A 16,328-nucleotide genomic window follows, 5' to 3' on the forward strand; every position below is an offset into this window, starting at 1 on the left:
GCTAATACTTGACAGGAACTTTTTTAAAAATCGTGCAGATAGCTCTGGGTGATATAACACATGTGAAAGCCTGGGAAGACCAGGAACTGCCTACCTGGCTTCATGTTCAGTCTGAGTTGAAGGTCAAAGGACACCTGTTGGCCTTCATGCCTTGACCACACATAGTTTTTAAAAAGTCACTGAAGTCACACAGGACCACTCGAAATTTCTCATGCATTAGCAAGAGCCTTTTCACATGAAACCTGCTTCCCTGTGGCACTTGTGTAGCACTAACAAGGTCAGAGGTGTGGGAGGCTGCCATGTTGTTTGCAACCTGTTACAAAGAGGTGACTGGAACACAGCAGTGTTGTGGGAAGTCAAGATGCCTTACCTGACTCATTTTGGGCAACTCTTTCTCCATTTTATCCTTTTCTTTGGCTAAATCCTTAATCATCTGTTTCAGCTGTTTCTGATAATCAATTGTGTCACCTTGGCAAAGGGAAACAACAGTTTAAATTCTATGAAAATTAAAATTGGGATAGTAAGAGAACAGGACGCCACACTAAGCAAATTGCATATAAAACCAAGAGGTTACTCTTTTACAACTGAGTATATATCTATCAGACTTCTAGGGCCTTCCTGGTAAAAGAGGACCCTAGAAAAGGATGAAAGCTGCAGAGAACTAGGACGCTAGGGGCACTCGAGCCTTGCTGTCCATGGACTACTGAATGGTAAGGGAGAGGGATCGGTTGCTAAGAGCCAGTAGTAGAAACATGCTCACCATTGGGTTTGCCCAGTACCAGGGGTCTTGAAGTTGACAACAGAGGATTCTTCAATGGTGACTGGCTATCTCTGTCATTTTCAGTGAGTGCTTAAAAGGAAAATGCTTAAATTGGAGTAAAGTTTACACCTGTAAAGCTAAATGCTTTTATAGACACATATCTCACATTCATACACAGACACAGCTGATGCTGACCTGAAAAAAAATACAGCAGTTTACAATGAGCACTGTGTTTAGACGTGTAAATTGGTAGGATTGAAACTGTCTTCACAAAGCCCTGGCTGGCCTAGAATTCCACCAGATTCTGGCATGCCTTGCTCTTTTCCTCTCAGAAATAGCCTCCCTGGCTCTGTCTGTGTTCTTGCTCCTTTTCTACCGTATCTCATCCCTGTGTCCATCTCATTATTTCCACATCTACCCCTAAACAATTTTAACAATACACTATATACAGTATTGTCATTTCTGTCCTGCGATCATCTGTGATGCTAGGCTTTATCTGATCAGGTAAGACTGTACACTCATCTCCTTAGGAGAGAAGGGCAGGTATCCTGCCCCTCCACAGGTCTGGGCAGTTATGGTTGCTAGGTGCAGAAGAAACATTTTCTTCATGGTCAGGTCTTGCTTCTGTAGAGCCGTGGTTGCTCAGTCACCAGAAAAAAAGGCAACAGGTTGGAGGGTGATGGGAATATTATCACATATATGGTACACATGTATGATACACATTTGTTTAATGTGTTATTTAAAACTTAAAATATCTTAATAGATCCTAAGTGCTTCACGCTTTCTGGCAAAAGATGATGAGAGACTTAAGCACACAGACAAGCTGGTTAATTCACTCTATGGCCTGGGAAAAGCCAGTAACAGAAAAAGAGGTCAGCAGTGTGGTTGAAGGAGGAAATTATAATTTGGGAAAGCAAGGGGGCTAGACAAAGGCTTGCTTTTTAAGCTTGAGAACCCAAGTTCAAGTCCTTAGAACTCATGTAGAAGCTGTTGGTGCACATCTGTAGTCTCTGCTATGATGAGATGGGAGGTAGAAGAGAGCAACCCCGAAGCCGAGACTGGTCAACCCAGTGCACAAAGAAAGCTGTAAACAGACACCCCCCATCTGCGGACCCCTTCCTTCGAAATGGTGAAATGTAAGAATGCACACTCATTTTTGTTGTTTGCTTTTTGGTTTTTGAGACAGTTTCTCTATAGCCCTGGTTGTCCTGGAACTGCCTTTGCCTCCTAAGTGCTGAGATTAAAGGTGTGTACCACCACTGCCTGGCCACATTCAAGTCTTGACTTCAGTGTGTCCCTGTGCTTACATAAATATCAGAAAGTGTTGGAAAGAAAAAAGATTCAAACCACCCACCACCACAGCGTTAGATGTGACGAAGAAGGAATACAATCAGATGGGAGACAAAAATGAGGAAATGGTACTCTCAAACATCAAGAAAAGCTAAGCTTAAATGGCATGGCCATGGGCTAGAGAGATTGCCACTCCCAGTGCTCTCAACTCCGGTCCCAAGAGATTTGATGCCCCTGGCCTCTGCCAAGTACCAGGCCACACGCATGGTACACAGGCTTGCTTACTTGAGAACCAAAAAAAAAAAAAAAATTTTTTTTTTAAAAACCATGACAGTATGACCACTATAACCAAAAGTAAATGTATGACCAAGCAACTAAAACCTAAGACAACTAGAATCTATTCAGTTAAATTATAGAAATTTTCTTAAATCTAAAGGAAGGATATCAAGACCCTAATAAGTATTTAGAATTCAAAATAGACCAGAGAAGAGCTCTTGTTAACAGTCAAGATGTCAAGAAGTAAACAAAATCTGAAGAGAAATTGCTTTTGTATATTGCAGTTTCTGCAACCTGAAAAAGCCAGGGAAGATAATGGAATTCTATGTCCTAAAAAAATATTAACAGAATTAGTAAAAATGTTTCTATTACTGAAACCTACACATTTCAATTACTGTCCATCAATGTTTCAATGATAAATGCATCATAGTACCTGATCTCAAATACTCTACAGAGCCAGTGTCAAAAAGAGCCTGGTAATGCTGGAGGAGGGATGTACATCCCTATAGCCCCAGCACTTGGGAGGGAGTTTGAGGCCAGCCTGGTCTACCAGAACAAGTTACACAAGCCCCAATCTCCCCACCCACCCCCCCAAAACAGACAATGGAATAGGAAATAAAAATACGCTGACAAAGGAGTCTGAAAATGCATTGGGAGGAAAGGATGACTCCTTTACAAACTGGATAGAGGGAACTGAACCCAGAGAGAACCCACATGGTGGCCTGCACAGTGATGACTGTTGGGGCAGAGCCCAGACGCTTGCTTACCTGGGGGGATATGAAGCCTGTACAGCAGCTTAATCTTCTCGTTCATTTCTCCATTGTACATGATGTCTGCAAGGTTGAAGAGAGACATGCACAAAGGACAAATGAATTCCATTAGTCTGGGTTTAAGCTTGGAGGCCAAACCCTTGTTGAGTGTGTCGTCTAGTACCCTTGTTGAGTGTGTCTAGTACCCTTGTTGAGTGTGTCTAGTACCCTTGTTGAGTGTGTCTAGTACCCTTGTTGAGTGTGTCTAGTACCCTTGTTGAGTGTGTCTAGTACCCTTGTTGAGTGTGTCTAGTACCCTTGTTGAGTGTGTCTAGTACCCTTGTTGAGTGTGTCTAGTACCCTTGTTGTGTGTGTCTAGTACCCTTGTTGAGTGTGTCTAGTACCCTTGTTGAGTGTGTCTAGTACCCTTGTTGAGTGTGTCTAGTACCCTTGTTGAGTGTGTCTAGTACCCTTGTTGAGTGTGTCTAGTACCCTTGTTGAGTGTGTCTAGTACCCTTGTTGAGTGTGTCTAGTACCCTTGCATCCAAATGCCAGAAATAACTGAAGGGCAGGGAATCTTGTATGTGTTGTGCTTTTCAAAGATTGTGATTTTATGTACACAGCAAATCAGGACCACACCTTAAATACCTCCCATCCCTGAAGGACATTAAGGGTGACTCTTAACAGGAGCCTGCAGAGCACAGAGTGATGTTTAACAGGCTAATTACAAACACATCGATTGTATGATCTGCCCGCCCTATCTTCTGTTCCCAGATGAATGCCAAGGCAGCTCACTACAGGGAGAGAGGAAAGAGTCCAGTCATACCTAGACAGCTTGTGAAGGCTTTGAACTCTATGAGCTGGTCCATGTTGTCATCCAGAAGCCTGAAGAGCCTCTCAGCAAGGATCTCTGTATGGACCCCACAGGTCCATGGCGATACCAACTGGAATAGGTGTGCAAACTGCCGGGCATCAATGCGGTACTGTTCAGCATAGGGCCTGCTGGGATCATGGCGCAGGGCCATGGGCCTGTGGTGCTCCCAGTAACAGCTCATCATGTGTGCTCTCTTAAAGCAGGGGAGAGAAAAAAGCTTTGCTTCAGTCCACATTCTGTAATGCAGGAGAAGAGATCATCTGAATGTGTGCACTTGTGTGTCTCCATAGGCAGACATAGGAGGGAAACCCACTTCACCACATTGACACTAATTACTTTACAGGGAAGGGCCACTTCCGATTTTTGGTTGTTTTCAAGTTTTTTTCTTTAATGGTGAGAAAGGTATTTTATGTCTTAATGCAGTCCATAGAAGGAAGCAAAGTAAGAACTCATGTGCTCTGGGGCATAATCACCCAGCACAGTGTATGCATTTAGCTGATCATTCGGAAAATTACGTCCATGGTCTCAACTGGAGAGAGAATGAGACTTCACAAGCCTGGGCTCAGAAATTCAACGGACTACTTAATACCAGTAATAAATAGAAATGGCATCAAGTAGCAGTCATCATTCGTCTCTTTCTGTGGTGCTAAGGATCAAGCTCAGGCCTGGCTGTGCAAGGTGTGCTGCTTGGTTCTACGTGCCAGCATAATCCAGAATCCCCTTGGAAGAACCCAACGGGGGCTCTCCTAGATCAAGTTGTCTTACGGTGGGCAAGTGAAAGGAGATGGTGTCTTGATTGTTAATTCATGTCGGAAGACCCAATCCATTGTGGGTAACATTTCCTAGATGGAGAACACTGAACAACTTAAGAGAAAGCTAGCTGCAAGCAAAGAATAATCCAGGGTGGAGTTATTCCCTTGGCTCTTGATTGTGGGTGTGATATGACTAGCTGGTTGAGTTCTGCCTTGACTTCCCCAAAATAATGACTTTAGTCTGAAATTATAAGCTGAACAAGCCCTTCCCTTTCTTACATGGTGGTGACAGTGGTGTTTTGGTCAGGATATTCTGTCATAGCAACAGAAATGAAACTACATAACATGGCAAGCATTCTACCACTGACTGGGCTACATCCCAAGGACACACCCCCACTGGTATTCATTTGTGTGTCTGTGTGCACATAGTGTTAGGGAACACTTTGTGATGTAGGTTTCTACTTCCACCACAGGTTTCTGAGAACTGAACTCAGCTTAGCGGTAAGCATTTTTACCCACTGACTTATTTACCAGTCCCTTGCCTTGGTTTGATTTGTTTTTTCAATTATGTGTCCATTCTGCTTAGTTTCAAACTCCCAATCCTCCTGCCTTAGGCTTTCATTCGCTTGGACTATAGGCATGCAAGACCATGCTCATTCCTCTTTAACCAAAAGACTATTTTTTTTTTAAAGATTTATTTATTATATGTAAGTTCACTGTAGCTATCTTCAGACACTCCAGAAGAGGGCGCCAGATCTCGTTACGGATGGTTGTGAGCCACCATGTGGTTGCTGGGATTTGAACTCTGGACCTTCGGAAGAGCAGTCAGGTGCTCTTACCCACTGAGCCATCTCACCAGCCCCCCCAAAAGACTATTTAAAGCAGTCGATGAAAGACCAGGCTGCTGGATCCTAAGCCTAGGAAAGGAGGACAAACTGAGGACAACACACTCTGTTGAACCTCTCAGAGCGAGGAGAGTCCCATGTAATTCTGACTCAGAGGCCGAGAGATACACCTAACACAATGTGCCACCACACAAAAGCTAAGTTCAGTATTTGGGAGACAGAAGCAGGTGACTGAGTTCTAGGCCAGGCAGGGAAACAGTGGAACCCTGTCCAAAAAACAAAACAAAAAACTCAAGGATTAAGAAAACAGGGCTTTCTAGTTTACTATAATATTACTAGTTAAAAATAAACGGGCTCTGGAGCAGCACACGTGCAGTAGGCACCAATTGTTGATGCAAGTGTTAGGGTGAGAGACTAAATAATTTAAAGGCTAACTGTGCTCAGTGGTGCATGCCTGTAATCCCAGCTCTGCTTGACACATAGAAGTGTCACAAGCAAGAAGCTACCCATGGCAACTTAGTGAGACGCTGCTTCTTTATTAAAAAGAAAAAATCTTAAATCTAAGTACAATGCCCTAAAAAGCCAACTAGAAGACACCAACAACAATAATACCCCAACAACAATAATAACAGTGATGATTATACAGCATGAGAAAGAGTTGATATCAACAAGGGAAAATACATGAAGCAGCTACAGACCAACCACATAATACACAAGTGTGTATGTATAACAGCTACTACATGCTGAGCTCGGGGCAGGAACAGGAATAAGCACGATCATTTCAGAGTAGTCACTGTCTACCCCAGACCTGAAGTCCATGCTCGCTAGTACACTGCAGAGCAATGAGCATCAGACCACAGCGCAGCAAGTGCCTCTCCACTGATGCCCCGCTGCTTGGGTACAGGGGCTGCATAAGCCCTGGTGAACTGTCCTGGGATCATGCAGCTCCACCCTTCCTGTGCCAGCCTGAAGCCGGACTCAGGAAGCCTGACACATAGATAAGAGGCACTGATTGGTTGACACAGCATTAGGTGGGGGTTTTCTTGTTAAAGCATGTAGACAAGCTAGTTCTAGCCTCTGCTTCCAGAGAAAAGGCAACTACTGGCCCCTAGAAGGTGGCACAGGACCCCCTGGCCGGAGGCCCAGGACTCCCTCCTCCTCCGTTTCCTACCTTGAATAGGTCATAGAGTTCCTCAAGGTCTTCAGGAAGAATGGAGACTTCTGGGATAACGACACGGAGCTTAGAGAAAGAATAAACAGTGGAGTAAGGTCCACGCCTGCACCCTGTACCCTCAGAGGAAGGGTGGGACTCTCCTAGTGGACGTGCAGTACCCTTGTCTCAGTAGCATCAACTCCTACCATCACAAAATTCAGGTTAGGAAAGGTGTTTTGTCTTCAACCACCTTCCAATTTGCACATTGTTCTGAGCCAGCCTGTCAAGCTCTAAAGGAGGTGAAGATGTTGCAGAGACTCCAGGTTGACAGCTGCTTGAATGAGAACACTTAAACCATAGGCGTTATCCCTATTTTATAACCATGGAAACTGAGGCTCCCAGTTGACTCTTTGTTTCTATGTGACATTGTGGCTACTAAGTTCAGTGAGGGAGAGAAAGAGAAGGAAACATCTCTTCCCATGTTTTATGACCAGTGAGAGCCTCACGGTCAGCTCTATCCCATGAGCCCCAAGGAGGTGCCCTCTGCTCACCACATTCTGCTTGGTGGTGTCCTCGTGTCCTTGCAGGACCCTGATCCTGTGCTTGCAGCGTAGATGTTCAATCTGCTCCACAGACTGGTTTCCAAATTTCTGCATAGACACAGGGACTGCCTGGGTCCAGAGCTAATAGGAAGCAGCCAGAAACCCTCCTCCGGATCTATATCCCAGGCACACTTTGGCTTCCAACTAGGAAGGGGCCTGGGAGTATGAAACAGGGGCTCCTGTACCTCATAGGAGTCCCGGATCAGGTCAGCAATGTCGGTCACAGGATATGGCTCCTGATCATCAGAGAAAAAGGCATGGTGGCTGCCAATGGGGGGCCCCGGGCTGTCTTCATTCTTAATGTGATCTAGAAACCTGAGCACACCCCCACAGACAGTTAAAGCCCACACCTACTTTCATGGGGAGAGCATTGGGCACATGAAATCCCAGCATACTCTCACACTCTTAACACTCAGGGCCAGGCAAGGCACCAAATACCATGGTCGTCACTCCAGCAGAAGCAGAGAGCTCCTAAAGTCAGGCTTGCGGACCTGGGCTCCATGCATTGCTAAGCCTTGATACTCCAGTGAAATCATCATAAACTGTGCCTAGATGGTTTTAAGCTCCCAGCACATTCTGAAAAGAAACTATCTCTGAGACCCAGGGTCCAGACTCAACCTTGGGCCTTTTTTTTTTTTTTTTTTTTTTGGGGGGGGGGGTGTCACTCTAGCTCATTTACTGCAATATTATTGGTTCTCAACCTTCCTAATGCTGTGGCCCTTTAATATAGTTCCTCATGTCATATAATTTCCCCAGCCAAATTATTTTGTTGCTACTTCATAACTGTTGCTACTGTTATGAATCATAAATACTTGATACACAGTATACCTGATACACAATCCCAAAGGGGTCAAGACCCACAGGATGAGAACCATCGCTCTGTACTTAGTACTTGACACTTCCAGTTGGCTACCCATGCATGAGCCAGCATTTCTGGGTGGTCCTCAGTCCTGCTCAGCACCACAGTGATTCCATCTAAGATCTTCTTAGAAGACAAAAGCATTTAGGGCCTTGTTCTCCCTGAACTCTCATTTGGCAGAAAGAGAAGACAGCCACCTTTGTAACCCAGTGGTGGTGCCACATGACAGACCCATTCTGGAGAGACCACAGGATGACAGGTGCCAAGGAGCAGTGTGGAACAGAAAGCTTCCACAGATGTGGCACATAAACCGTGGCTTCCCTCTGTGGTCTTCCTGTTGCCCCCACTGCGACCTACTCCATTCCGCCCTGACCCACAGGAGGAAGTAGCCAGAGCCCACCTGCTGAGGACCATCAGGGCCTGTCCGTCATCTTTGCTGCTGCACAGTTCCTCTGCGTTGGCTTCCAGCACAGCCAGCCCCAGCTGGAAGATGGCCTTGATCCCATCGTAGAAGAAGCAGTCAACAACATGCACAGCGCTCTCCAGCGGCATGATGCTGAGGAACAGAGTCAGGAACCAGGAGAGGGAGACGGACGCTAACGCCGAGAGGTCGCTCATGTGCTCCGCCAGCTCTGGGAGGTGCTCCTTGATGAGCTCCTCAAACACAGACTGGTCCACCTGAGCCCCTGCCAAAGAGAGCAAGAAGCTTCGGTGGGAAAGGATCATGCTTTCCTCCCAGTGGAGGGCCGAAATGAAGCTTGCTCTAAGGTAGTATCATGAAACAAGGATTGGAGTCCAGAAAGGAATGAGCTTAGTTCACTGACTCTTGACATGTGGCCACCATCACTCAATGTAAAGACAGTCTTTCCAAAAAACAGTGCTTAATCAGTGGGGGAAGGGGCTCAACCCCGCCCTTACGCATAAAAAAACACCTAGGAGACGAACCAGGGACCTAAAGGCAAATGCTTATAACTTATAACTTCTAGAAGAAAATATAGGAATAAAACAGAATTATCTTAGGATATAAAAAGTACTACCCATCAAAGACATCAAAAATTCCATTCTTTGATGGGTGGTGGTGGGGTACAACTTTAGTCCCAGCACTTGGTAGGCAGAGGTAGAGGCAGGTGGATCTCTCTGAGTTTGAGGCCAGCCTAATCTACAGAGCTGAGTCCCAGAATAGACGAGGCTATCCTATCCATAGAAACCCTGTCTAAAAAAACCAATCCTTTCTTCAAAAGAAACCAGCAACAAAATGCAAACATGAACTTAACTAGAGAAAACTTGACAGCACAGCTCCCTGGCACTCTCAAATCTGGAGCAAACAACTTCTGCAGCTTTGCAAGAGGCCAATAACCAGTTTCCTTTTTAAAAATATCTCAAAACTTGCCTTCAGATAGCAGTAAACACAGAGAAATATGTTCAAAGCAATTAGTTATCTGTGAGACACAAACTAAGAGCCACAGGACAAATACCATTCACAGTGCATGGTTAAGAGGAAAGGACAACCCCAGGTGTTAGCAAGGACTCGGGACAAGCTGAGGCTCGCACAGGGCTGAAACAGAACACGTAACTCACCCATCCACTCAGTAATATGGTGGCATCTTCTTACCTAACACAGTTCCCCTACCCCCATACCCACAGTCCTCCTAGGGAAACATGGGGAGAACGACATGAATATTCACTGAACTTTATTTCATGGGCTCACACTGAAGGCCCCCTGAATTCCCATCTGGAATCAGTTCAATGGGAAGCAGTTGGGGATCCCATGAAGGTAACAGTGGGATGACCCACCCTATGTATGGTTAGATTAAGGACGGTTGGAAGAAGGGAACGCTGCCTTTCCCTGCTTGCCCTTCCTTTTGCTGACAGGTTTCTCCCCTATCACTCCTCTGCTGTGGCATTCCTTCACTCATGGCTCTAATGACATCTGAGGACCAGCAGCTCTCCAACAGTCTTTCAGGTCTTCAGGGCAAAGTGGGGAATGTTAGACATCCAGCTTCAATGTACCGAGAAACCATTGGATTCTCTGCCTCTCCACTGTGAGATTAGCCAGACTGTATCCTGTAAGCCGGCCTAATGGGTCCTCCTAATATACGTTCACTCTGTTGGTTCTATCCCTCCAAGAACAGTAACTAAGACAGCGACTAGACAAGTCAACTTGGTATGAACCTAAGGACCTATGTCTACAACACAGTGGAGCAAACTACCTACATATGCCAGGGTGGATGCTGGCCACAGCCAGTGGATGAAGGAAGCCAGACACAAAACTGGTCCTTCCGGAGTAGGCCAACATCACTGTAGGTAACAGAAATTAGCTGCAGGCAGCAAAGTGACCTGTGGTGAGGGACATGCTCATTTTCTCACGACAGCAGCAGACACACACACACACACACACACACACACACACACACACACACACACACGGGGTGGGGGGCTAGGGAGGGAGGGAGGGAGGGAGAGAAGAGAGAGAGAGAGAGAGAGAGAGAGAGAGAGAGAGAGAGAGAGAGAGAGAGAGACTGCAAGCTGCCTTATAGGAACACTTAGCAACCAGTGGTTTTTGACGATGCTTCTTCCAACCACACCACAACTCATTTCTTAATTTTTTGCACACCTCCCACAAAATCAAGTGAAACAGGAAGTGAAGCCAGCTGCCCACCACCCACTCGGGCAAGGAAAAGAGCCAGGTACCCATCAAGGGCACACATATATCCAAAATAACACACAGCCTGCGCACACACATCCCCCACTCCATTTCTTACTGTTACAGGCCGACAGACCCTTCAGTTCTTAGAAAGCAGTCTTCAAAGATATCAGCTTCCAGTTGGGCCCTACAGCCAGCCAGGCACCAAATTCTCTATTTACCTGATTCTTTTGTTTGTTTATATACTGACACCCTGATTTCTTTCTTTCTTTCTTTCTTTCTTTATTATTTTTTTTTTTTTTTTGGTTTTACGAGACAGGGTTTCTCTGTATAGCCCTGGCTGTCCTGGAGCTCACTTTGTAGACCAGGCTGGCCTCGAACTCAGAAATCCGCCTGCCTCCGCCTCCCGAGTGCTGGGTTTAAAGGCGTGCGCCACCACGCCCAGCTGATTTCTTTATTTTTAAATTATATTTATTCATGTGCACATGTATGTATGTGTCTATATGTGTATGCATGAGAGAGAGAGACAAAGAAAGAGACAGAGACAGAGAGAGAGGTAGAGGAGGGCACACACAGAGTAAGAGAACAACGTGCTGAAGCCATTGCTCTTCTTCCACCACTCGGGTCCTAGGGATCACTCTCAGGTCATAATGCCTAGCACACAGTACATTTACCCACGGAGCCATCTTGCCTGCCTGGCCACCTTAATTTTATTCATTTTTGTTTAGTTTTTCAATGCAGGATCTCTCTGTAAAGGTCTGGCTGGCCTGGAAACTCACTATTCAGACCAGGCTGGTCTCAAACTCACAGAAATCCTCCTGCCTCCGCCTCCCAAATGCTAGGACTCAAGATGTGCACCACCACGCCGGCTACCCTAACTGTCAACCTCTTTGATGCCTTGTCTGGATTACCAAGAAGGACCCCTAAGAATATCACCCACCTTGATGTAGTGCCTTCTCCACTAGGAGGTTGTGGAGCCAGAGACTGTACATCCACACCTAAATCACACCAGAGATGATCTACCCAGGGCAGGCTGACCAGCTGCAGGCTCACTGTACCCTGCTAAGGTCAGGATACAGTTGAGTCCTGCCGAGTCCCAGAAGGTCTTGTGTTAAGGCTTGTTTTCCAGGTGGTGTTATTTGGAGGCAGGACCTAATGAGAGATGCTCAGGTCTAGGGGGACAAGATGGCTCTCCCACAAAGGCTGTAAGAAAAGGAGCATGCGTATTCTCACCTAACTCTCTCTACTTCCTGGTTGGAAATGTGATCATGTGATCCAACATGCATTCCCCCAAGATGGAGCCCTCGCCTGAACATCTCTGTGCAGGTGCTGGACCCTCCAGCCTTCAAAACTGAGTCAACCAACCTGTCTCTTAAGTGACCAGTACCAAGTATCAAAAAGCAGACTAATGTAAACTCAGAGCACCACCTTTCCCTTTCCAGGCCACAGCACCTAGGCAGCCCCTGGTGGCTTACATGGATGGGTTCCTCCGACCTGGGGACTCTCCCTTCCCCTTTGTGGATCAGCTATTTATTTCAACCCAAGCGCCATAGGTGTCCCATGGTGTTACCTGCTTTTACTTTGTTGGTACGACAAGAGAGGATTTCCCTAAGTTAAAACCGTGTGTGTGTGTGTGTGTGTGTGTGTGTGTGTGTGTGGCTGAGGAGAGCAGAGGTGAGTTATGAGCACAGCTAACAATGTCTGTCCTCCCCAAGCTCAGGCACCACTCCCCAGATACGGAGGAGGAGGGGAGGAGGAGGGAGAAGAGGAAGAGGGAGGGGAGGAAGGCAGTTTACCAATCACCCGGTGGTTGAAGTAATCAGGCAGCATCCGCTCACACACAGCAACCAGCAGCCAGAAGGCTTCCTCCTCTTTGGCATACAGCAGCAACACAGAGGTCAGGATGTTCATGGACTGCATGGAGGGCCACAAAGGGGACCGTTAGTGCCCAGACTACCTAGTGCCACACGAACATCCCCAGCATGCATGGGAAAAGCCCTGGATTTGAACTACAAACCAAAACAATCCCAAGCAACGCACAGGGGAGTTTCCCCAAGCATGATGTTATTAATGTCAGCACAAGTGGAGTGATCTTGAGTTGAATAGTTGGTCTACATCATGGTTAGCTGTAAGATGGCTTCAACCTTGGGCCAATATGGCTATTTTCTGTACATTCAGACAGCAGAGATACATATATGTACTCTGACTACCCACTGGCTCTGTTGTTACCAGAAAATTACATTTTCTATTTGCAAATGTCAGGGCTTCTGACCCAGTCTCCTACTGTTTGAATCCCTGGATTACGTGGCACTTGCTGGCTGCATCCTCCCACTTGGAAGGGCTCACAGACCTTTTTCTCCACTCGCAATTCCAACAGGAAAGTGACTGCCCCAAACACCCTTTCCTCCGTGTGCGCACTGCCACATCAACCCTATGATTGCTGCAATGGCTCCATGGTAATTAGCCCACTCCGTCTCCAATGTGCATGGCGCCTGCCCATCCTGACATCCGCCCCCAGAGCCCCCTTCCCAGCTGATCGACCCGTTTGACTGGACAGCAGTTTGGAATATTAGTTCTGGGGAAGGTGCTTGTCCAGATGGCTAGGAACAGAGCAGAAGCCCGGGGTGACCACGGCACACACAATACACAATCCTCACGGCTCCATGTGTGCCACTTCACCTGGCAGTATCCAATCCTGGGGTTCCGGTGGGCATACGCTGTCAGCACCCGCCTCAAGGCAGCAATGCCAGTTTCATTCTGGAAGGCAGGGTGCTCAGGGAGAGAGCGGTGCAGGTCCCTCTCTATCTCCTCTGTCACCAGGCAGCAGCGCCCCAGAGACTGCTCCACCAGATTCCCATAGTACCCAGGGTGCGAGGCCAAGTCCGTCACAGCATCTGAGGAGTGGAGAGCAACGTTTCACGATGATGGCTTGACAGGTGAGGGATGCGGCAATAACTGCAATAAAACATTCTGAGGCCTCCACGCTCCCCGGCAGACTGGCCCAAAAATAGGAAGAAAGAAAGAAAGTAGCTCTTTCTTTAGAAAGAAAGAAAGAATAGTGCCATCCAGAAAGGCAAATGGTCCATTCCACAAACCAGGCAGAATGCAGCTCTGTAACAAAGCACTTCCTAGGGAGCATGAGAACGGCCCTGGATTCAATCCCAAATATATACCTGAAGCAGTCGAGTTATTAATATGTGTATATCTGCACTGCCCAGATGTACACAAGCCCATGTACAATTGCCCTGTGTTAATTCAACAATAAATTGTCATGTATCTCTGACAATTTATCTCTTGTTGCAAAGAGCACAAGAAAGCACAACCCAGATTAAGGCTAGCAAAGCACTGGCAAGCAGCCCACAGCAGCCAGCAGGGACAACCCAGAGCACACTAGCCACCATCCCAAAGCCAAGGCCCAGGCTTCAACCAGGCAGGTGCTGAGAGACAAATGGCTGGTGGATGTGAGGACCTGCCCCAGAACACACACGGTGAGCTCCCAAAGGGAGAGAGAACAGAATTAGACAGCATTCTCACAAAGGTTAGGCAAGGTTTTAAGTCCTAAATAGGTATAGTAAAAACAGCCCTGCGCCTCAACTCCCCTCTGCATCGAGCAACTGTGATCCCCCAGCAGAGCGACAATCACGTCACGAGACGGTTCTCACATGTATGAGCTGGTGGCTGACAGCTGCTTGAACACTATGGTTACCCTCCTGCCAGCAGAGCAAACACTAGCACCAGCAGACAGTCCCTCATGAGCTGATGGCCTATTCATCCCTGTATACCGTGTGAAACAAAACAGCTCTACCCAAGAAGTTTTAAGGGGGGCCCAGCACGGGGTGTGTGTGTGTGTGTGTGTGTGTGTGTGTGTGTGTGTGTGTGTGTGTGACAGGTAGCTGCTGAAGACACAGGTACAGAGAGATTTTAATTCAGAACATGGCTGCTCTGACAAGAGATAATATGCAAAGACCTTTCTAGGTCTGCTTGATCTGGCTGGAATACAGACTGACAGAGGCAAGCACATCTCTAAATTCAAGGCCAGCCTGAAATAGAACAAGTTTCAGGTACAGAAAAGCTTAGGTCCAGACCTTTGATCCCTTAGGTATACACTTTTAATCCCAAACAATGAATGTAAAGTTAGTTTATGAAAGGAAGCAGCCATGTTTAAAAGTGAGAGACAAAGTGATGAGACAGAGAGAGATTTGACAGAATAGGATCTGCCCAACTCTCAGGAGAAGAGAGAAAAGAGAGGCTACTTAAGAGAGAGAGCTGGAGGAGGCGGCGGCAGTTCCATCAGGACAGTGGTACAGAGGCAGGATGAAGAGAGACCAAGCCAGACACAAGTATAGACAGAGCGAGCCAGGGAATGAGGAGGAGCCAGCAGATTAAACCAGGTTGCCAAAGTTAGTATGAGGCCAAGCAGAGCAATTCAAAAGAAGCCAAGAGAAACCAGACTGAATCAGTTTGGAGAGGAGTTAGAGCCAGAACAGCGGAGTAGACCAGCCAGCCAGAATTTAGAAAGCTAGAAAAGAGTGAGCTTATCCAGCAGCAAGTCTCAGAGGCTGAAAACCTTCTAGGCCTAGGTAAGACTGTACAGAGGCTAGAAGCTTCCAGGACTGGGCCTAGGTTAGCAGACTGAGGCAGGAAACCATGGAGAGACAATTAGAGCAGGTGAATAAGTTACTATTATACCCTGGGAAGCAGGAGGGTGGGTGCCTGCCCAGTGATGGGCCAGACATTAGTAAGAGGAGCTTGAAGGAACATGGCCAAGGTTGGCCTAGGCAGCGGCTGTACAGTTACTGCAGTGCATTAAGATGAATGGGCAGGAATCTTGGACAGGAAAGGGGCAGAACCAAATTGATGCAAGAGGGAGAAAGGAGACTATGGGGGGATAGATAATGGGAGAGATAGTGCGGTCACTAGCAAGGATGGCTATGAGGAAAGTCTGGGGAAGGGTCTAGCCTGAGTGTAGTGGTTCGAATGAGAATGGCCCCCATAAGCTCATGTATTTGAGTGCCTAGTTGGTGAACTGGTAAGGAAATATTAGGAGTGTAGCCATGTCAGAAGAGGTGTGGCCAGGTCAGAGGGGGTGTGGCCATGTTAAAAAAGGTGTGTCACTAGGGTTGGCTTTGAGGTTTCAAAAGCCTACACCAGGCCTAGTGTACTCTGTCTGTCTGTCTGTCTGTCTGTCTACAACTTGCAGATTACATGTGAGCTGAGCTGCTGCCCAGTAGCATGCTTGCCTTCCTGCTGATCTGTTCCTCACCATGATGGCCATGGAGCAAGCCAATTGAATTTATTTTGTAAGTTACCTTGGTCACAGTGTCTCCTCATAGCAACAGATCAGTAACCAAGACAGACACTCAGAAAGGGTGAACAGGGACAGAATGGTGCCCGGGCACATCCCTCAGATCCGCACCAGTCACCACAGTCGAGCAGGCTCATATGGGAAAGCAGCTCCCGGCCATGTACCCACGGCACCTGACAGGGGTTACAGTCACAGCACAGAGGGTAGGGCCCTCCTTGG

General features: G+C 47.0%; 1 protein-coding gene across 2 annotated transcripts in view; it reads right to left on the bottom strand.

The window, feature by feature from the left end:
* Tbc1d8 (TBC1 domain family member 8) overlaps positions 1-16,328 on the bottom strand; it is a 109,501-nt gene that overhangs the window by 1,932 nt on the left and 91,241 nt on the right. For both annotated transcript variants that reach the window (XM_029476619.2, XM_021185175.3), the window contains exons 10-19: positions 13,484-13,698; positions 12,601-12,718; positions 8,561-8,846; positions 7,487-7,616; positions 7,251-7,349; positions 6,718-6,786; positions 3,902-4,142; positions 3,094-3,159; positions 761-850; positions 371-468 (exon numbers count right to left, since the gene is read on the bottom strand). In XM_029476619.2, coding sequence (XP_029332479.1) covers positions 371-468; positions 761-850; positions 3,094-3,159; positions 3,902-4,142; positions 6,718-6,786; positions 7,251-7,349; positions 7,487-7,616; positions 8,561-8,846; positions 12,601-12,718; positions 13,484-13,698 — 1,412 coding nt within the window. The remainder of the gene's footprint in view (positions 1-370; positions 469-760; positions 851-3,093; positions 3,160-3,901; positions 4,143-6,717; positions 6,787-7,250; positions 7,350-7,486; positions 7,617-8,560; positions 8,847-12,600; positions 12,719-13,483; positions 13,699-16,328) is intronic.

This window comes from Mus caroli, unplaced genomic scaffold, assembly GCF_978045245.1.
Source record: "Mus caroli unplaced genomic scaffold, Mus_caroli_1 scaffold_1, whole genome shotgun sequence".
NCBI classification, from domain to species: Eukaryota; Metazoa; Chordata; class Mammalia; order Rodentia; family Muridae; genus Mus; species Mus caroli.